Source organism: Chelonus insularis, unplaced genomic scaffold, assembly GCF_013357705.1.
Source record: "Chelonus insularis isolate UGA/USDA-ARS -01 unplaced genomic scaffold, ASM1335770v1 contig_109_pilon, whole genome shotgun sequence".
Lineage (NCBI taxonomy): Eukaryota > Metazoa > Arthropoda > Insecta > Hymenoptera > Braconidae > Chelonus > Chelonus insularis.
In genome coordinates, this window is record NW_023276349.1 from 107,164 (window position 1) to 131,545 (window position 24,382).

At 30.4% G+C, this 24,382-nt stretch overlaps 1 protein-coding gene across 5 annotated transcripts in view; it reads left to right on the top strand.

Moving 5' to 3' along the window:
* The window catches only part of LOC118064799 (amyloid beta A4 precursor protein-binding family B member 1-interacting protein), a 137,517-nt gene that overhangs the window by 96,578 nt on the left and 16,557 nt on the right, over positions 1–24,382 (top strand). For 4 of the 5 annotated variants that reach the window (XM_035079859.1, XM_035079944.1, XM_035079700.1 and 1 more), the window contains one exon: positions 19,213–19,312. In XM_035079859.1, coding sequence (XP_034935750.1) covers positions 19,213–19,312 — 100 coding nt within the window. Of the gene's footprint in view, positions 1–12,097; positions 12,544–19,212; positions 19,313–24,382 lie in introns of those variants that run through there. The other variant, XM_035080025.1, reaches the window with a different exon arrangement.

A 24,382-nucleotide genomic window follows, 5' to 3' on the forward strand; every position in this document is an offset into this window, starting at 1 on the left:
TGAGATTCCTGCTAGAATAAAATTACCTTTTCACTTGTTATAATTAATGATCAATTAATAAATGATAAAAATTCTTCAGTCTTAAAGCAAAAAAAAAATTTTTTTTAATTAAAAAATAGATACGAATTAGCTTTACAGGCATAGTGTTGATATGCAGAATGTATTCCTTTTATTATTGGAATATATTATGGTTATAAACCATTTAATTCAAGATTCCTCAATCATTTCTATGAACTTTTACGACTACTTTTATAAATAAAAAAGTAGTTTAGGTGTTCCACTTCTTCACATATATATTCTATAGAACATTTGTGAAACACATCAGAATATCATCATCTCGTGTTGAATATTTTCATATGTCTAATAATACCGTTCAATTTTATTATAACAACTTTGATTTTGAAGAAGAAAATAGACGGAAATGAAACTTGGGATTTTTAAAACTGTCTGAGACATGGGCGTCGTTTATGAGTAGGCGTTTCTTGCGCCTTGAGGAAATAAATATCTTTTGAAGGACCCTCTCTTCACTCCTTCCAAGAGTCATAACTGCAAGGATATAAAAGTCAAAAGATATGCAAGTGAGTAAAGTACTAAAGATATAAGCTAAATATAGCATTCATTGAGCTGACAAAAGAATAATTAAAACAGCTGAAAATGGAAACCAGCAGCATAATTAAAATATCAAATACAAATCGTGTAGCCCTATGTAGTAGACTATATACACTCACTCATACATCAGTGAAGGTGTATATCCAGTTTCCAATTAATTTGACGAATTTATAGTGAGAATTTAATTTGTGTTATTCGCGCATAATTGAATGCACATTCAAGTGAATAGCAGAAGCATTTAGCAGACATTACAAATTCCAAAGAAACGTTCACTGCACGGATGAATGCTAAGCTCAATGGCCGAGCTTGTACTTGAATCACATCGTCAAGAATATCTTCACTGCCGCCGGTGTACATCAGCAATTGCAACGCCCATGTCCGGTAAATATAGAGCCGGTTCTCCTGAGATCGGCTAATCTTAGAAGAGGCGTCAGCTGGCGCTTTATTCGTGAGACCTGATACAAATCAAAGATTGGTAATTACAGATTTAAATAATCAATAAAAATGTATAAATTGGTACTTTAGGATGCTTTTTTAAACCAACATTTTCATGTTTAAAACGTGTTTAACTTGTTAATGTATAAAATATGATCAGTATAAATGAATGCTCTTAATGATTATGCTAGTAAAGCAGAAAAGCTGATGATAGCATACCACAAATAAAAGTGACAGGATGCTTATATTATATACTAGTTAATGTATAATAAATCGCTAGAGGAATTTTCCTATACTTCATACGTATTAGGTTTGACGAAAGGAGGAAATGATTATGCCAATAACCGTGGATATTTCACTTACTCAATGCTGTATTTTTGTACTTTTGATTTATTTCCTCATATTCCCAAGAGAAATTGTTACATGTGGGAATAAGCATGTGACACGAATACCACATTGAGAACCGTAACATGACACAACAATAATCCACGTTATGCTTGTTACATGAAAGGAATATTTCCACTAAATTCATTGGTTGAATTGTTCAAACCAATATCTACTATTATTAATATGTTATTCATCAATTTATCATAATATCCATGTAAACTACATCGTAGATCTATTTAATTAGACCAACAATTTACGTTTATTTTATTAAATATCGAATTACAAGATAATCCATGGAGAATAATCTTCAGCTTTGTGGAGAAGCAGTCAATTTCACGGTTGGATTTTTTACAAATATTTTCATTTAGAGCCAACTGGATTATTATTCTACAAAATAATGATCAATAATAGACATGATTTCATAGAAAAGTAGGATAATGATGGTAATTTATAGAAGATTATGATTGACAAATCAAATAAAGGATTATAGGACAATAGGAAAATGTTCATTTTAAAGAAAATTATATAATGGCAATCAGATTTTCATGGAAAGTAATTATCAATGACATGCCTATTAAGTTTGAAGTTTAAATTTAAAAATGAAACTCTTAATCAGTAATGATCATTGTCATCCAATGATGCAGCATTAATATAGAATTAAAAAGCTTAGATTAAAGCTTAAACTAGAAAAGTCTAGTTGGAGATAATACTATATTTACAATGAACAAAGTGTGTCTGTAAGATAGTTTTTAATTAGTTGATAATAAAAACCTTGGGTTGAAATTCTGTAATCAGATCCATTAGGAAAAAATGTATGATTATTACCATAATTATTATCTAAATGATAATTAGCAGATAACAATCCAAATGACTGATGATGAATATATCCTTGACCCAGGTAATATTCCTAAAAGCTTGTCAATCTATATAATCCTTGTCTTTACCTGGGCTGATAGACATTTCCTGTACCAGAAAAAAATATTTGTTGTATCAAATGATGGATGAAAGCACAGGAGATTTGTTATTTACACCAGACACTTCTATTTCCTGAATACACATTGTAAGAAAGTAGAACGGATTTCATGTACGTCATAGAAAATGACAAGCAGAATGATAAAAAATGCTTCTAAGGCAACTCGCTCAAGGTCAGGGTTGAATATTTCATATTTTAAAGTGAGAAGGTATCCGGATATCCTGCTTAGAGCCACATTCTGTATTCTGACATTCTCAAACGAGCTGCGTCGTCACTGTAGCAATGAGTTTAGAAATTCAGTTTCGAAGGTTGGCGTAATCGAATCTGCCAATGATTGAAGTTGCGGCAATGCTCCATGTACGAATCAGTTTGTTACTTTGGATTAGGATGGGAAGAGTGAAGACGAGTACAGATGAGAGGCTGGAAAAGTTGGAAGATGTGGTGTGGTAGGAACTATGTCCTGCGGTTTCTTCCGTTTCCGCAGTATTGATAGCAGGCACGTGATCGTTTTTTAAAAGTTTTACCAAAGGTTCGTCTAAACTAGATTGCAGTTAATGCTGAAGATGTTCACTTCAATATAAATTGACGACATTACTTGAACATTTGATGCACTTTGATAGAAATGACCTTTCTTTTCCTTTCTTTCTTATGCTACTGAAAGTATAAGTACTTACAATAAACTTAAAAGCCAATTATTTTCTTCGAATGAATTTAACTCTCATACAACTCTAGCGTCCACTTCAACCAGTTATATTGTTCCTCGATGTGTTTTAGACGGAGCAAAGTTCGAAGCTAATTGCCTGTAGTATCGTTTAACCTTCAGCAGGACAACAAAGAGATGGGGCGCGGTCAATTAAAAAAGAATCGACCCTTAAGTCTCATTACTTGCTTCCTGTCGCATGGAATATATATACACTTTCTTATGCAGTTAACGATCATATTCCATCTTCTCAACGTCTTTTACATTTTTGACAAAGGATTTTTTCCCAGCCTCGTTAGACTTTATGACAAAAGATTTTAAAATGACTTCAAAATAGCATTAAAGCATTTTTCTCCTGCTTATTATTTAGCATAAAATGGCTAATTTTAAATAAAATTCCAATTAAAAAATTTTTCACTTCATTTAGAACAATTAGACTGAAGCACATTTAGCTTAGATCATCATGACATTTAAAGTGTTTTTCTCAGACACTCATGGATTTTATGCAGTAGGGAAAGAAATTGCAATTCATCAACTGATGCTATGGAATCTTCCTTCATGTCAAATTTCAAAGTTCCAATTCAATTGGAAGCACTTGATATGTTTTGATGATCAATCATTGAGAGTTTTGATGAACAAATAGACTGACAGACAATAAAGTGATCCACCTAGAGTTCCATTTTTTTAAGTATTGAACTCTTAAATTGCTGTCAAATTACTTTTATATCAAAACGTTAATTATCGACACATCTATTGTTATTGTTTCTTGATAGAGAATTGTAATAAATTGACAGAATTAATTGTGGTCATATTAAGTCATTAAAACTCAATCGGAATCTAGGCCAGATAGCATCATACAAACTATTGGATTTCAAACTCCATTGACAACCAAGATATTTTGGTTCTTTTTTTTTAATTTTGCAATCATTTAAACAAATAATTCAAGTTAAACAAATAAGAGCACCAATTAATATGATGCCAGACATCATTTATCAGTAGAAAATTGGTCATAAATAATTCTATTTTGAAAGATTGATAAAAATTAACATTTAAAATTTAAATATATTGATATGAATGATGAATTGGTTGCCAATTATTTTAACTAGTAACATAATACCTTCTGATTATAAGAAAAATGTGAATTAATTAATTAAATAAATGTTGCATCAGATTTCGATGTGATTTCAAAACCATGCTCGATCGATTTTCTGTTTGATAAATAAGCAGTCACATATTTAATTGGCAAGTTAAAAATAAATTGGATTTTATACTCTGATAAACCCTTCATATTTTTATGCTGATGCAGCAGTTCTAGCTCCAATTTATTTGAAATCCATTAATATGAAAATATTTTCATTTTTTTCCATGTACTGAATGGATGGAAAATATGACGATATATTACGAATATTTGGGTTGGAATCTAGGCTAATTTGACCACAGCAATACACTCTTGAGAGATCAAATTTCTCATTCCCCTCAAGTTCATATCCTGAACGGAAATCTGCCAATTCGTAAATGGAGCGTATAGACAATATGAGCTTACATTTTCAAATCGATGACCTAGTGGATAAACAGAGTAGTATTTTCTTTTAAGCTGATTGTACATACCATCTCAGTCGAAATATCATCAATTTAATTTATAGAGATAAAGGTCGGTTATGTTTGAGTTATCGCCCAGTTATCAGCGCTTGTCTACACTCAATTTCTTACAGAAGATTTGGGGATTTAGGTTTATGGAAAGTCATGTAATAAAATTGTTTAGAGGTCGATAGGGATACATAAAATTTTTGTTACATTAATAAATCCTACATTTTACTATCAATAAAAATTGTGATTAAACAGCCAGTAGAGATTTGAAGAAAGAGTTTTTAAATTCTGTCACGGAATTTTAATAAAAATACTTTAGCACAGAATAGATTTTTTCCAGGCATATCTGTAATAATTGTCTTATGTTATATTATTTGGCTATTAATATCAAACATTTTAGATTACCTTGGTAGCAATAAAAGTTGATTCAAAATTGGGTTAATGTAGCCAACCCTGATTCAATGTTGGAGCAGAAGTGGTCCAATTTTCCTTTTTACCAAGATACTTCATCTTTAGTGAATCCAGTATTTTCTTTAATTAAGACACGAATAATAAATTTTAGATCTCAAAAGGCTCGGTAATATTCTTATTAAAATTTCATCAAGCTACCTCATTGTGGTCTCACAAAATAATTTTGGTACTCTGAATCCAATCTTGCTTATATTGAGATCTAGGAAATTGAATTTTATCTGAAGTATATATTACTATTTCTTATTAAATAAATTTTGTAAATTTAATATACTCATTAAAACTCTTGTAGGAACAGACTTTTTTCTACATTTTTATGTGTTGAAAAATGTCGTATTTAAGGAAGTCTCATGTTGAGACTTTTCCTAGTTTTTGAAGAAGAGTAATTACCTTTCAAAAAAACATTCATACCTTAAACTGTTACAGAATTTTTTTCCAGTTTCTTTAGGAAGCTGTTTAAAAGTCATTAATCATCAACATTAATTCTCATGTAGAAGCTCTTACAAGGATCATATAGTATTTTACTTAAACTACATCGTCATTATATAAATAGATATCACGATTGGAATAAAAAATTACAAGTAAATACTATTGAATCAAAGTAAAATTAAGTTTTATAAATTTATATGATACAATTAAATAAATACTCTAACTCTTCAATCATTTTCAATGAAGCTTGATGATGATTAGCAATAGATTGTTTGATAATGATGATAATTGCCATTAAAATGTTCCAATAAAGATGAATAAAATAAATATTGCATCAAATAATGGTTTTCTAAAAGCATCAATTTATAATTCACTAGTAATATTGTGCTTTTCCTTTATAAGGTAACTTTCTGCAAAAAAAAAATTGTGCAATCTTTAACAAGTTCAGCTAAAACACATGAATCTTCTCATTTCATCATTAATACTTGATACAACATTCAATTATATAATTTATCCTTCTTAAACCCTCCGGAAAATATTCTTCTTGACATATTTCCGAGTTCTTTTCTTTAATTATTTTCTAGAATTTATTTAAAGCCATTCATTATTCCATTTAACTCCATTCTATTCTCATTATCCTATTTCTCTTTCCTCTCAGATGCTTTATCTAGTATTTACTAATTGTTTCATGCAAAATTGTTTCCCCGAAGTTGCTCCCTATTCCGTTAGATTAGAATATCAATTTGTAAACTTAAAAAGGAGTTATATTAATGTGTTGCGGCAAGTGACTGTAGAAAAGGAAGTATTAGGTTTTACTGATGTACACCGCATCAATGGTATCATATATGAAGGGTGTAAACGGTTGGCTACAGAGAAAAGGAAGCAGGGATCTGAGCTATCTAATTCTAGATATGATGCCGTCACTCAAAATCCCTTCTCTCAATGTTATTGTCGTCGGTCAACATGAAAAGACTTTAGAGATCATTTCCGGAGACTCTTCCGTTTTATTTATCACCTTGGAATATTTATATATAAATATATTTTTGCAACTGTTGGATCTAATTTTATTTAACACAGACTTTTGAATTTTTCATATGAAACAGAAAGCTATATTATATGTTTGTGCACACAAGTGTCTGAAAGTTAAGATGAACGTGATAAACTGCGATATTCTTGTCTTAATTTTCTTTGAGTTGCATTTATTATCTCTCTTTCTCCTTTTATGTCTACTTAAGATAGTATTATGTGCACGACCAGGTCCTTATTGGATCAAGGAGTCTCCTTTCAGGACGTTAAACTTGAAATATTTCGTCAAATTATTTGTGGTACTTCACTTTTATGGAAACATTTTTATGATACTTTAAATTAAAAGCAAAAAGATTTTTAATAATTTTTCAAGTACATTGGATTTATTATACTCCATGTTTTATTTCAATTGAACATCATGTTTAAATAAAATATTTAGCTACAAAAAAAAACATTTGTTTTAATATTCATTATTTTTATGTTGAACAATCATAAAGATCCAAAAACATCAACCAGATCAAGCTTAAAGATGTTACAGATAGTGAAGAGCAGTGAAAATATAATAATATTTGTAGGAATAGTCTTTTACTTTTCTCTGGAATGTTATTTTTTGTTATTATGAAGCTGAGGAGTCTTTGATGTGGAAAAAAGAGAAAACTTTTAAGTCAACTGCATTAAAAAAAAACTGTGTATACTTTTTTATATTGATTTAGCAATAACTTATTTCACTTTGCTATAAAATATTTATATTCAAACTTAGAATCAAATAAACCTAAAGCTGAGAATCAAGAAATAGGAAAAAATGAACAAGTAAATTTTACTTGAATTGAAAATATATAAACTCTTCTTCATTTCTTTTTTTTTCCGCCATCCAATGGCTTTTCGAAAAAAAAATTTTTATTCTTAAACCAAACTTTTATTTACATTGTTCCAAATCTCAGAATTTCTTCATACAGTAGAATTCTGGAATTACAGGAGAATTATTCTCCATTTCCCCTATCTCACATTCAGCTTTCCCTCAAAAAGACCTTTGGTAAATATTTACTTGAAACCTTCTCCAGCAAGATAAGAGTGAATTATTAAAGATTAACATTTGTTTATTATGATGATTTTTGATTGTGGTTGAAAATCTACCAAAAATCTTAAGGTGTAATGTTGGAATCATTAGATTAGACCAGAGTGCTCCTGAATCAACAGTAAAGAGTGTATAAAATATACTTAAGAGGTATATTTTAAGAGCTCTTCGTTGTTAGAATCAAGCTAGTTTGGTAGCAGCTTTTACGAGGCGCTTTGCACTTTGTTTTGCCTCGAAATCTCTTCGAATCTCAGCTCTTTGCTCTTCACGACACAACTATAAATATGCTAGCCTGACCGTGGTTTTTTAAAACTTCTTTTTTTATTTCTTTTCCTTGTCTTTCTCAGTTGGGTTGATGCATTGCCGCGAAAAGTCGTGCGCTTAGTACTCGCCTCTTGCGATCTTACAAGGGCTCGACGTGACGAGAAAAGTTTGCCAGGCAATCCAGACCAAAAACGAAAAGTTCGAGGGCAAATCGTGGTACCAAAAGTTAGTCACTGCCACAAAATATAATAAGAATAAGATAAATTGCATAAAAATGTTGAATATTATCTAAAGATATATTTGGAGATTTTATTTAAGCTTTTCTCTGCTGATAATAAAGACTTGGATAATCGTAGCATAAGTAGACATGTGAAGAAAAGAATATTGGAATAAAAATCTTGAGAACTGCTAAAACATAGTTTTGTTTGATACTCACGTTTCCGGCTGGCCAAGCCATTAGAGCAGCCACGCGTGATCCTGATGTGAAACGAGCTTTCAAGGCAGTTCTCTCTATGGGTAAAAGAGAGTTAGATCGCTTTCAGAATGTGTATCCAAACAAACTAAAAGTTACTTCATTAGGGATTCAATTTTTTTTTATATTTCTCTCACGTCATTGATGATGCTTTTGAAATTAAAATTTTTTTTATTATCGTAAAACAATTATGTAATGTTAGTTTTTTAAAAGTATCTACAAGAATACTAATTTGATGAACCATAATAAAGCCATTAGGAGACTTCATTTAGAATAGTTAAAAAGATTATTATAAAACATCAAAATAATTATAGTATAATTAACTATCAAAAGAGAAGCTAGTTGCTAATGAATATATATACTTATTTAAAACATTTCTTTTTTCACATTTATTTATATAATACATCAATTAAAATAACATTCTTCGTTTTAATTAAAAAACATGTAATATATTTCTCTTGTTATCTGCAATCAAAAATAGTCTGATTTAGATACTGAGGTATTATTTCATATTTATATTACAATAACACCTAAAATAAATCTTTTAAAAAGCTTAAAATTCACACAAATGATATCCAATCATTAAATTTACTAATTAATATTTCACTTATCATACGATTTTTATCTCACACACTCATTCCTCTAATGCAGAGAGTTAATACTTTTTACACTGCACCATAAAAACAGTCTGAGCCGAACGGTAGTATTCTATTTTAAACTAGTATGATTCTGAAAAGAAGAATAAGTATCTCCATGAAATGTGAGTCTTTCTATAGTGAGCGATTTAGTGCTAAGATTAAATCTACAGTTTTATGGTTAGATTTATTAGATTAGATTATAATAGTTTAGATCAGTCATGGACGAACTTTGATAGAGTACTCTTGATCCAATGTATCAATGTCCAATCACTTTAGTTATGTTCCAAGATTGGATTATCATCAACATGGCTATCAATGCTGATCTAGTAATAGGACATAACTGGATAATAACACTAGTCTAAGAATATTTTTCATAAGAAGTTATAATAAACTTGGTGTTGTTGAGAATAATTTTAACATTAGAAGTAGGAATAAAGGTGGGTTCATTCCTGAACCTAAAAGTGCCTCCAATCTTGGTCCAATATCAAACTTAAGAATGGACCATTCTTAGTTCTTTCTAGAGGGAATATCCTAGTGAGCATTAGAAATTATTAACTGATGCATTCATGCTTGGTTTCGATGAAGCCACTAGTATACACAGCTAATCTTCTAACTTTCATGGTCTTTTGAACGACGGTTAACTGAAATTTATTGTTGTATTAATTCGCAGAAACTTAAGCGATAACTTGATGCTTAAACATCGTAAAATTATTGATTTACATCAGTTATATCTTAGAAAATAACTGCAGGTGTTTCAAAGCATCATAAAATATTTTCAGTCTCAAGAAGGAGCTCAAAGAGCCTTCAGGGTTGTCAATTCTCTAGGTGACAAGTTGCTATCTCTTGATGCTATTCCCAAAGCCCTGTTCAAGAATTTGCGTCTGGGTCATTATAAAAAGTATATTTTTTTTTACAAGAATGAAACTTATACATTGAGGGATGTTGAAAAAAAAACCAAGTTGTGCACGTTCTGAGGGTTAAGTGGTTTCCCCCTATGTTTGTATGCATGAATAAACTTTGTTGTTGGTGGATACACACCTGAATAACTGTAGAGAAATCCAACTATAGGGTTAACCAAGGTGTTGCTTTTACAGAAAGTCAAATTACACAATTCCCTTCACTTTCGCGACATAAATACATGTCTAGTAAATACTTATACAATATAGGGATGATGTTGGTTGGATTACGAAAATGACAGGAATAAAAGTTACGGGTGCAGAACTCGAACTTAATTGCGTTCTTTGCCCTCATTATTCATCTCTGGGTACATATGTTAGCTTTAGCTTTGTATCTCTGTATTATGGGGTTTAATCATGATGGCGAATTCTCTTTGATATTTTATTGATAAATAATGTTGAATTATATAGAAAGAAATTTAGAACAGCAACATGGAGATATATTTTGTATTCACTGTATGATGATGGAAAAATTTATGACTCAAATAAAATCTTTCGATCAATCTACTGTATATTTTTTTAAACATACTGGATTTTTATTTTTCACGATTGCACTCAATCTGGGTATTGGAATGGCATCAAGGGAAATTTACTTGCAATACTGTCTACCTCTCTCAATTTTTCATTTCAGTTCCGTTTCTACTTTTAGTACTAATAATACGACATTTCTTGTTATTTATGTTACACAATTTTTTTTTTTTTTAAATTCGTGTTACTAAAATTTCTTTTTTCGCTGACATCTTTTCCAATGTTACCATTTTTACAGTGTTTTATTCAACAATACATTTGAAAAAAATTTATTAGAAAAAAAAATCCATTTTATGAATGGAATAAAAATTTCAAAGAGTTAAATAATTCTATTTATTCAAGTATATATAAACTTTTTTTAATTCAATAAATTTTTATAATACATCTCATATAAATTGATTACTTTGATATCGATGTTTAAATAAAAAATGAATTTGTTGAATTAGTTATTATTTATTGAAATTTAGAGAGCTAGAATTAATCACAAGTCTCTTAAAAGATTAACAAAATATCAATTGAGTTTACACTTGTTACGTTATTAAATTAAAATAAAAGTTCATTTTAAAAAAAAAAATGAAATAAAAGAATTCAATCTATTTTATTACAAATAATTGTATTTTTTTGTCAACTCAATAAAATTTTTTTCAATGTATATTTACTTGACATTACTATTATTTCATTTAAATTTATCACTAAATGAAACTCACATTAAAAATTTTATTTACTCTATTTTATAAAATTAATTTATTAAATGTATTTCATAATTAAAAAGAGTATTTATTATAAAACTTGATAAATATTTATTTTAAATTCTTTCTTATATCTAAAATTTATCAATAATTATTTTATTATTAATAATTAAAATTATTTTATATTTAAACAAATAATATGAATGGTCTCTATTATTTAAACAATTAAAAAATAATAAAAGTGAAGAGACTGGTGTTGAAACAATAAAATATAATAATAACTTCCTTCAAAAATTCTCAGAGCACCTAACTCCAATGATATGCTGACTTTCATAATAGTTTTCATTTTTTCAAGGTTGCTAAAAATAAACTTCAACTTAAATACTAAACCATCTCTCAATAGTAAAGTCTCGAGAGTAATACCCCTGCAAATTCTTTCATATAAGAGGTCGATGTTCGTCCTCGCCTCTCACTCTCGATCGTAGATCGCGGTTTCACGGTCATCCTCAAAGCTAACCGGAAGAGTTTCAACTTGTTTTCACTGGAGAGCATCATGAGAATGTACAGAATAATCTAAAAATTTTTATACGATAAGTCAGTGCGAAAATCGAAGCTAGCTAATGCTCTGGTGTGCTTAGGAAAGCTTTTCTGTTGTAAATCTCACATCCTGCGGGAACTCTCATGGAATCGATAGTTGCACATGCGCATTTTAAAGACGACTAGGTAGCTTGGCGCGCGAGCGAGAAAACCAAGAGTATAAGCAAGAGGCAGGGAGGAAACAGAGGAGGATTGAGTTGAGGTTCCACGCTGAATCCCTCGCGGGACAACATCCAGTACTCGGACTAACTCCGTCCTACGACCGACTCTGAGGGTTGCTGACCGTCCTTTTCTATTCGCGCGATTACTTAACTATACTTTTCTAACTTTATCGCGTCACATTTACATACAACTCTTACACAAGTTTATCATCATACACATGATACTTTGCTTCAATTTATCACCTTGTTGTTATTCAGACTATTTTTCTTATCAAAGTGTATCATTCAAAGTTATTCCACTTCATTTTAATTCAAATGAACCATTGACTGATTAAAATAACAACTGTTCCAAAGATTGAATCTGGAACAAAAACAAAACTACAACCGTCCATAAATTTTTTGATACTTCAATTTTCGGTGTAATTTATTGGAAGTCATGCAGCAAGTGTTCATAGAAGCGTAATTCTTGTGCTAAATCAAGTACATTTAACACTTATTAAAATGGACAGATTATTTCGCTCATGGAAAAGTCACAAAGTTCTAATAGATGTAAGTACATATATGTATGCATCATAAATTATTATAACTTATTTACATAAAATTATGCTAATGAAATTTAGTTATCTGTAAATTCATCAACCTTTGGTTCCAACTAAGTTTCTACCCTGTCTTGATGTTGTATGTGTGGTGTTGGTGGTAAAAGAATGAGAAGTTCAAATGGCAGTAGGAAGGGATGAAAGATTACAGCACATAAGAGTTGTTCACGTGACCACAGACACCTGCTGCAAATTCAAATCTAATTGCTTCTTGTAGAGGAATATAATTAAAAAAAATTTTCTTTTCATGATAAATTTTTTTTTTCAAAAATACTTTGCATCATCTTAGAAATAATTATTAATGTATATGCAAAGATAAAATTTGAAATCAATTCATTTTTTGTTAGATGAAGCAGAAAAAAACATGTCAAGTGGTATAAAGATATCTTCAAAGAGATTCTGATGCGATTCATATGAGAATCACTTGGCCCTTTTTCTCATAAGATTCATGGTAAAGTGATAAAGGAAGAAGTAGTCTTTAAAGCTTTTTTAATGCTACTCGATATCAACTGTTAACTTGAGCAAAGTTTTCCAGTCCATTGGCTTTGATATGATGAAAGGAAAAAAAATAAATATAAAAAGCACATAATATGCTGCTTTACTCCCACAAAAAGTTCACTTGCAATCTTTTTCTTATTAAAGACAATTAAATTATCTGAGTGTTTACAACGTTCGCCTTTTTATTATTCCCTTAAGAGGAATGAAATAAAATTACTGGAAAAGCTTTCCTCCAAGAAAAGAAGTTTTTCATTTTAAATAAACTTTTTTATTATAAAAAATGCTTTATATGTCAGAAACAAAATGCTCTAGGGGTGAAAAAAATTGGCAAGTCAAGAGGGCCCATGAGTGTACCTACTTCTTTTCTCTCTAGTACAATAGACTAAAGAGTGTGTGAAAAATTAAATCTTTTATCCTGCTAGAAAATTACATAACCATAGAAAGGAGTAGTCACAATGTTGTGTATGACATATATTTTCTAACAGCTTTAAAACTTAATTCAACAAATATTTTTATTTGTACAACCATTTTTTTTCCATCATATCCTTTGTGAGATTGAAAAATGACTGTTTTAACATCAACTAGCTTTCCTCTTTACTTTTTAAACTTTTTCCTTGGCAGTTTATGACAAAGAAAAGCCTTTATATAAAATTTCCCATCGATTCACCACACTTTAAAACTCAGGAACTTGAAAAAAACTTATGAGAAAAAAGTCCATGGATCACGTTTAGTCTTTCCTCTAACGTTGTTTATCACGGATTCAAGTCTCGCTTATGCTTCGAACCGGTAAACGTGACGATAGGGAGAAAACAATATCCCAGGGGTTGACGTCTTTGTGGTAGCTCATGTTGCATTATGGTCCAGAAAGTCTTATAGAAGAGATCGTAAATACGTACATCTAATTTTTAAACGCTTTGATATCTTTTTTATTTTTATCATCATGAAAGTGTAGAAAGGTATATTAAAAAAGCTAACGATCTTGTTGTATATAATATCATCCACGGAGTTCACATTACCGGAAGAGTTGGCTTATCCGTTTGGATCTAATTGTTGTGCCTGCTGGCCCAGTGCTTTTACTTTAGCCTTTTGCACTCCCACGCGTAATCTCCTGGTCTAATATTATTACATCAGCAATCCAATGTTGAACCTACAACTTTGGTGTTCTTGTATCGATATCCGTTTCCGCATGCAAACTTGTGGGTGGCTCTTTATAAAGCACGTGCATGTATACATTCTCCAGTATTCTTGGCGATCAAGACATAGTACTATATATAGGGTGATTCAGAAAAGGTAGAACAACCGTTAATAAAAGCTTCTAGAAGCAGTTGTATACATTGTATAGATTTCAATTTCCTAAGATTTGTAAAAATTTGCTGGAATTATTTAATACCATATATTGGAAATAATATTGATTTTATGTCAATTCATTGACTTGCTTATAGGTAGCTTCGTGATGATAATCATCATTATTATTAATAGAACTTGATATTTGATTTGATTAATTCAATTGACGTTGTATAAAAATAATCATACACATACATTACTCGTTTTATAGCCATCAATTCTCATAACTGTCAAATTTAACTTCAGTTTACAGTCATGTCAATTTATAGCAATTTGTCAGAAACTGGTCATTATATTTTGGAACAAAACACAATGGAAAAATTAGTGAAACACATCAGAAATTAAATGTGTAATATTAAAAACTGTACAGACGTTATCTAGAATAAGTAGTGAAACATCCACCTGGTTGATATATGTATCACATAATCATGTTGGATACTGAACATTGATAGCAGTTTCTAACTGTTAATTTTAAGCATTTACTCCCTCTGTCATTTTTACAGCTTTTTCAAAACCATGAAATAAATGTCTCTCAGAAGTAGATACTCCAGTATCTCCTATTAACGGTTGTTACTTTTTATCAGAATCATTCTGTATATATGAACCAATGTATTCCAATGTACATTTCTATGCCAAGGAAGGATCTGGTGGGTAGAATGGTTACGAAATGTATCCAGAATTATACAAAATCTTCTGCTATCAGGAATATGTTAGTGTAACTCTTGGTTGGAGTAAAAAGAAGCTAAAATGATGGTAGAGGAAGAGAAATGTGCTCTCGTTTACATTTTATGTGTATAATGATGAGCTGTATTATTCTACTAGCTTGGTGGTCACGTACTCACATATGGATTATGAATCCTTCTTGCTATCAGACATGAACAAACTCTTGGAGAATTTATGACATTGCTTAACTATGTATATACTTACACTTCTTGGTACAAAAGCTCAGATAAAAGAGTAGGAAACCAGGTAGTGGATTATCAAAACTCCCTTTTATCATGAATACCAACTTGAACCAACCGTGCATTCTCTTACAGATATTTGCAGCACTCTCTGCTCTTCAATATATGGACAAATTCTCTTGGAAAATCTCTCATACTAAGTCAATAGATTACAATTTTTCATTCCATTAAAATCAGTAGTACAAGTCAGTCGAAATGGTTAGAATACAATTTCACGAATAATTTCAACGCTAATTCAAATTTACATAAACTACAAGCCTGTTTAACATGAACTGGTTTAACTTTATTTATTTCCAACAACAATCATAAATTTGCTTGCGACTTTCTCAGTCGAAAATTCGAATACTTTAAACATTTAAATCAAAGCTGGGTATCATTTAAGGTATTTTGCAATCATGTGGGAATAAATCACAAAATTTTTAAATAAAGAAAATTATACTTTTGAAACAAGTAATCTAGAGTATAATTTATAATAAATTAACATTTTATTTTAATTAATAATTTTATATCATTAGAAATGAAATTTAATCATTTAAACGACAATGAATGAATGATGATGATGATGAACTTTTAGTTGATTCTATCAGAAAAAACAGGTAATTAAAATAAATGTTGGTCAGATTAAAAATGTTTTTTATTATTTAAGAAGGGCTTTCATTACTTATTGGTACTTATTTATGATGGATTAAGTTAATAATCATAAAAATAGATCATAAAGTATCCATTATCATATTATTTTTCATTCTAGTTAATAAATATTCTCAAACTTTGTTATTTTAAAATGCTACAACGTTAGTTTGATTAATTTAAATGAAATTTCCTTCAATGTTTTATCATTATTCATAGAAGTGCTTGTTTATTATAAGTTAATAAAGGAAATTTAATTAATTAAGAAAGCAGTCGTTTGATGTTAAACCAGCATTTAAAATGCGTAATTACAAGAATATTCTATTGAATTAAATGATGTTTTAATAATAATAATTATAAATTCGATTTTGAAATTATTGAAATCTCTATACAGCATGTGCATCTTTGTTATTATTCAATCATTTTTTTCAACAAAATTGCTTAATCATTTTAGCTTGGTATCATTTGATAAAATCATCATGCTTTTACTGAAATTTGAATATTATTTCAAAATAAACGTTATTTATAAAGCCAAAACTAAAAAGAGCATTCAGCTGTAGAAATAAATGGTACAAAAAACCTCTTTGTCACGCAACTGTAATTACTTTCCAGAAAAATTGATTTAATGTTTTCCTAATGCAGTTGACTTAATCGAGACCATTAACCAAAATTTAATTACCACATAAAAGTATCATCTAAAAATATTAGTTACTATATAAAAGCATTCCTCATGAAAACTCATCATATTAAATATGATTGATTCATAACTTAACAAATCTAAATCATAGGTTTGCTATAAATAAACTAACGTTTAACGCACAAGTTGTTCACGTAGTTGGCCATAACATAGATCTCTATAGAAGAACATATACCCAACACAATGACTAGACATATATAAAATAAAATGATCAAGGCAGTATTTACCTTGAGCATTGATCGCAAAGATAGACTTGGAAAGTCATTCTGAATGTACGAATAAGTCTCATAGATTGTTGGTGGACAGTATAGAAGAGTCACGAGAACATTCCCGCAAGATTCATGCGGCCCTTGAGGCTGTCGTTGTCGTTGGCTACATTACGTGAGGCTTTAAGCGAGTGCATGTGAGTTATCGGGGTCAAACTGGCTTGTTAGTTGCCAGTTCTTTTACTTGTGGTTTTCTCGTACAACTCGAGGCACAGATGAACCAACAAACGAGTAAGTAAGGGATGTAGGTGTATGGTGGAACTGGAGAGCTATGAGACCAAGTAGCCACGCGACACTGAATGTCCCCCTGATATACCTCTTCTTTAATTAGTTATCCAACCGTATGTACAAGCTCTTCCATCCAACCAAGCTTCATATTATTTATGCTTGATGGTTCGAAACGCGGAAGCTTCAATCATTGGCTATTATTATTGTCTTTAATTTTTTTTATTCTTCAAAAAAAAAAATGATATTCTCTCGTTGAAGAATAAAACACTGCAGTAGTTTCCATTCTTTTGATTAATAGCCGTGGTTTTAGAGCCATTAATTTTTTCTATTTGTTAGAAAGAACTTTGTAAAATGTCTCCAGTTGATTCTAGAGAGCTTCCAAACATACACTGTAATCAATCTTGAGAATTGTTTTACTTGAATGGTTGGAAATCAATTTGAACTTGAGTTTGTTAGGTGATGTTGTTACTTGAGACTTGTCACTTGGTGTATTATGCTAGTGGGTATACGGTTATGTGTATCAGCTGGTAGTGTCTATCTTGTTCATGAAAGCCGTAAAATCACTTCTCAGATACGACGCTTGGATGGAACGGAAAATGGAAGAGTTGGGACACGGAAATTGATGAGCATAGGAAGGGTAAGAGAGAGAGATAGACATGAACGAATCACATTTGCTGCACTGTCGGTTACTTGAAGAATCCAAGAACGGAAGCCGATGAAAGCGAGAAGTTTCAGACGCGTTCGTTCAGGTGAAACTTTCAAAGATATTCCACGGAAGAGACATGAGGAAATTCATTTTATTAGACGGTTGATAAATATAAATATCTAAGCCAATTTTATCGATTCAGAGCAAATGCTATGTTGTCAGAGGGAAGTAAATGAAACTTTATAAATACAAGTTTCTCTCTACACTTTTAAATAGTAATTAAAATAAATATTATATCATTAATTAATATTTTATTTTTTTTTCTTCTTTTTAATAAAACTTTTCTAATAATCACTAAAATGAATGAATAGATTTTTCGATCAAAAATTTAAATGATCAAACATTTGAGTTTTGCTTGGCAAAATATTTTTCTGCTAATAATAGCAAATTGATGAGAAAATGGAATTGTTTTAAAAAGTCAGGAGTTTTATGCAGCTAATGGAGATGACGATTTTTTTTGTTTTTAAAGTAGAGATGCTAGTCTTTTACTGAATTAAATATCTAAAAATGAAAAAATCTTAGAATTTTTTTTTCTAGTTTATTTATTTTTAATTTATGCATTTGGAAACAAAAATTTCTGAAGCTTTTACTGTAATTATTTTTATCAAATGTTCTTCAAATAGAATTGGTATATATTAAAAATTCATAAATGAAAGAAAAGTTGATAAAAGATAAAATGCAGCATTTTTCCATGTTCTCTATATCTAATTTTCTTTAGTAAGGAAATATTTTACTTGAACTTGGCAATTATTCACAAGCACTCGGGTAAATAAGAAACCATTAACATCAAAGTTTAAAACAGGAAAAAATTTTATTTCATAAATTGATTGGCTCCATAATTGCCCAGAAAATGATTCCTAATCGAACATCAAACTAAGACCTAAACTATAGACCAGAAATGGTCTACTCTTTGCAATGATACAAAAGTATCCTTCATACTATAGTGTAAATATAAGGTGGAAATCAGTCTCTATATAAGAAAAGTTATTCCAGATTCAAAATCTCCAAAAAGAGGTCGACTAAAAATCAGTTAATTCAAGAATTGCAGATTGGATATCAATGGTACAACATCTGTCTATATCAGATGATTCGTTTCTAAACTTCTAAAAAAGTAAATGACCCTAAAAAGTATCTAGGGATTATCAAACATCAAGACTTTATAGCTTCAAAGCCCATCAAGGGTTCAACATTTGATATTTACTTATATAGATTAATTTTCCATCAAAAACATTTATATCATTCAACATTTTATATTAAATAACAGCAAATGATCATTTCCACATTTTTGTTTCAGGGCTTGGACAATGTGAGCTCAGCAACATTGAGACCTTTCAACTCAGACATAAACACTCCAAGGATTGACAGCTATCGATTTTCAATGGCGAATCTCGAAGGTAAGCTTAATTACTTTTTCATCCACTGGTAATTAAATTTACCCTCAAATCTTATTGAAACATGACCAATTCTCTGATGACTTAAAAAACTATTTGGATTTATTTGAATGATGAGGCTACTGTGGATCCTCTTCGATAAAGACTCCCTTTTTTAGGATTGAACCGATACGATTAAAGTCCCAAAAAAAGCTATAGTGAGTTTGACCGATTTCGGGGGATTATTCAGCTTTTTTCGACCCTATTTGTGATTGGATCTGCCCTTAACTATTTGACTGTCCACTTTAGTCTAGGAGATTAATCCTGCGTTGTGTTGACTGATCATATCTCGAATCAGAAGAGGAAATTTCGTAGAGCTAATGGCAATCTGTAGCTTTTAGGAGTGACGATTTATAGAGGATATAAAATACTCTGACTATCCATAAAATATTTATTTCTTGATTTACTTGATTTTTGCCTTCATTAAAAGCCCATCCTTTATTTTTTATTTGATAAACCATTTTTCTTCCTCCATAAAAGATCACATTTCCAATGTTATTTTACGTGTTAGAACTACTTTAGCAGCAAGTCTCTAGTGCATTTCTGTATTCAGTCATGGCTTTTTACCCTCAATTTTTCCAATTCTCAACTCATATTTCGTTTACGTCTGATTCCGCATGGCTGAATTGAAGTCACAACACCATAGCCAATCGCCTAGAGGGATGGCGTCGATTGTGCACCGCGAACTTGTTATCTTACATCTTGCAGCACGGCCTCTTGACTCACCTACGTGTGTATTGTTGAACACGTATATTATTTATATAAAAAATACCGCAGCTTTCACGTCGTATCAGCGGATTTATGCGCAACCATGTTATATACAAGAGCCGGTGTATACTGTGAGACCGTCGATAATCCACCAGTATCCACCCTCTCTTCTTTATTCTCTCCTTCATTCCATGTTTTATTTTTATTAATACATGTTTTTGCGATTCCAACTTCCGATCGACGCCCGCTGACGCGCCACTTTAACGCGTGCCTCCACCTTTTTCTTTAGCTTCTTTCTTTATCCAACTTTTTTATGTGTTATGTATTTGCTTTCGGTTTCTTGATTCCTTGCGTATTTATCCAACGATTCAGTCTCTCTATCCGATAAAATCGTCTTCTGTACAACGTCGTGACTTCATCGACGTATCTTCTTTTCACTATTTTTATCAGTAAATCAATAATTAAACTTTCATTTGTTACTCTTGGTACTGTTCTTTTTTCTTCTTCTTCTCATTCCCATTATTATCATAGCATAGAGAAAATCAAGAGTTAGGTTTTTTCTATTTTGTTATATTTCAATTTAAAAAGTTTTTTAATAAAAACAAATAATATACATTGAAGTAGTTTTAACTTTTTCTGAGAAATGAATAACAAAATGAAGTAATAAAATAAAAACTTGTTAAAGTTGATTCTTTTGTTTATAAATAAGAATAGTGTTTTAGGAAGATAATTAAATGATTGGAAAATTTTATGGCGTGAAAAAGTTGAGTATTGAGTAAAAGAAATTTGTAGCAGCTTTGAATATTTCTACTTAAATAGACTTTTTTCCGCATTGTCAACACAAAAAAAGTATATTCATCAGATTTTATATAAAATTCTTCTGGAGTCTTATTTAATATCAAGATAACTACAATCACAAGTTTGATTTCTTTTGAAAAAAAAATTAACTTGTAATATATTCTGAGATTATTCAAATATATATTAATAAGAATCTGCTAGATTCTTTTTTTATTTTCAACGATTTTGAAAGGAGTTATAAAGACGACTGTCATCTAGCATCAATTATTTATTTTTCAACTTTATGAAAGTGATTAAATTTTTCTTGTAGTGTCGAATAATTCTACATTTTTATTATTTAAAAATATTTTCTACAAAGAATGTGAATAAATCAAGCTTAAGAAATTTTATTGTTGAATATGAAGTATAAAAAAAATTGTTATCAACTAAATTATCCATATTTTTGAACAGAAAATTTTTAAGATTGCAAGCTAAATCAGGCCTTGATTTACGTAGTAATAATTAAAAAAAAACAATACTTACTGAAATTGAATTAATAAAAATTATTAAATGTCATTGTAAAATCATTAATATCTTATAATTGATTACATTCTATTATTTTAACAATTTTTAATTCTTCATTTTATAAACGTAGCACAGTTAAATCATCGAAAACAGTATATTATGCTACTAGGGCCGAAAATGACGTTTTTATGCCCGCAACAATTGATCCGGGCGGGAATGTGATAATTTCTGCGTACATCACACATCCATACTATCTTTCATTATTCTACTGATCTGGAAAATCGATTTTGTAGTGTGTTTAATCACAGTAATAAGCATCATATACCTGACAATTACAACACAAGTAGCAATGCAACACGACGAAGTCGAGAGCCCCTTAAGGCGGAGTTTCGAGCTCAGAAGCCTTGATTCAACACAAGTTCATAATATAGAACAAACTTAGCACAAACGACTGTGTTTCAGCATCAATCATAACATCAAAGCACTTGAATCTATCGTAATAAGCTCTGATAAATTCATATAGCATTGCAGAGGGCAGCAATATAGCACTTTGATCTCCCAAAAGAAAATACCAAGTCAAATTGTTGGTTAAGTTACAGTAAATAGTATATTATTCTACAAGTGATCAAAAAGTGGTTTTTTTCTAGATGTAAAATTGTCACCAGAGCTGAAAATGAAATAAAAAAGGCTATCGCTTTGTTCTCTAACAATAGAGAAAAATGTTCATTTTTCAATGGAGATATAAAAAAAAAATTTGCCAACAGGTATTTCAATTATTAATCCAAAAAATCAAATATTTTATTGAGAAATCCGAGCCCAGAAAATATTCTTTTTTTTTTTAATAATATTCTGTGAACATCAAGCATTGCTTCTAATCCTAATTATAGTTTTAAAAGTTATAGCTTTTCTCACCCTCTATCAATCCTACAATAGCAATATAAAAAAGCTTCTCACTAAACATTTCCCTTAGCAAAAAAATATGAAATTTTTCTCCTATTTTTCACTCTATTCAGCATCATTTAATTCAGTTAAAAGTTAATAACATAAAGCATAAAAATAACTTCACCATTAGATCTCATCATCAGAAGCTTTTGGAAACAAAGGAAAAAAGAAAGGAAAAAAAACTCATCCACAGATGCTTCTCTATCCGGCATCGAGAAAAGTTTCCCAAGTTCTTCACGGATGCGTTAGTATAGAGCACACGCGTAACATATCCTCAAATCTGGAGGGATTCTGACGCCACCCGGTCCGACGTCGCCATCAGTGGTGTAAAGAAAACTTCCGTTAGGCAAAAACTTGGCGACGTCAGTGGATCCAAGCGACGTATTCGATTACATGGTTCACTCATGCTTTCCAGAACAAGGCATGTTACTCGTACACTACCTCCAGACTAGGCCTCTTCACTGAGATTTAATCAATCACACACTCTTTCTCTCTCATCTCACTGCATTGAATTAACTTACATCTTGAACTTCCTTGACTGCTTAGGCTCAAGAGTGCACGCCGCCGTGGGCATTTCTTAAGATAAGAACTGTAAGTTCCACGGCTTATTACCAGTTATTATAAGTTACGAGTGCTGAATGTTCATTTCTATAAAAAATTATTTTATCCTATAAAGAGTAATATAATCTTTCAAACTTCTCTACTTTGTTAGCAATGTATGCAAGAAATAAAAGCTTGGAACAAACAGTAAATTTTATGAAAGCAAGAAATTTTGCTTTAATTTTATACGAATAAAAATGGTAACTACTTTAGACCAAAATTTTTTTATTTCTTCTGCATTTAATTATACCATTATACTTCTGATACATAAAAGTCGTGGAATTCTTCCTAAAAAAAAAAACCAAGAAGCTTTGATAGCTAAAAAATGCTTCTTATGTCACCTAAAACTTCAAGTTTATTGAAATGATAAAAAAAAACTTCAACCATGACTGTCTTCAGACTCTTAACCCATTTTAAAACACTTCTTTCTTCAAAGAAAGGTACTGCTGATATGAATGAATAATGAGGAAAGAAAAATGACTTCTTGAGATGAAAATGAACTTGATAGTAACATGATAGATTCATGAAGAAGTTAAGGAATTCATTAGTAATGCTAGATCTTTATAAAGTTTGTCAAGTCAGCGACAGTTACATATATATACATATCTCATAACACTGATAAATTTATTATGAGCTTATATCAGTCGGTAATTAAATGGTAATATCACTAATTTTATCTAAAAGGATGCCACAGCCTATTAAAATACATTCTGTACAATTAATGATATCAATCGGATTAAATAATTCCATTCTGTACATTCCCACATGCCTTCCATAATATCATGGAATATGTACCCATCTATCAATAATAATTTTGACAAAATTCAATAAGCTTATTAGTGTATTTAAATTGGCTTTGTGCCAATATCAGTTCCAAACATCCTGGTTGATGATACGTCTAGAGTCCTTAATTTTACTTGAGGAATCAAGTTGACTTTAGAGCAAAAAAAAACTCATCTAAACTACTTTAGAGCAGCTTCCTGACAAGAAGTTAGTGTCGTGACTCTTTTATGATCCTGATATCGGATAACAAGCAGAGGCTTGGCAATGTATAGCACCAGCTCTCAACTCTACAGTATATAGCACACTAGAAACAAGAGCGAGGGATGTAGATATTGCAACGCGTGTACAGAGCTCACGCGCTTGCGTTGCACCATCGTTTGTTAAGCACTTTGTGTGGGAACTTGCTGATAACTTGGTACGACTAACGTTCCGTATCTTGCTTAGCATACGTCGCAAGTAATCGACCGATTATTCTATTCCTTTAGACTTACTACCGCTAGATTTCTTGATACTCTAAACTTTTATGATTTAATCGTCATCAACAACTTTATAGTATTCAATAAAATTATTTATTTGATACCTAATTGGATTATTTTTTCGTTGAGTTCATAATTAAATAAATACCAATTACTCTGCTAACAAATATTGGAACTTCAGATCATTTTATTTTGAAATTACAGTTTTTAACAGTGGATAACT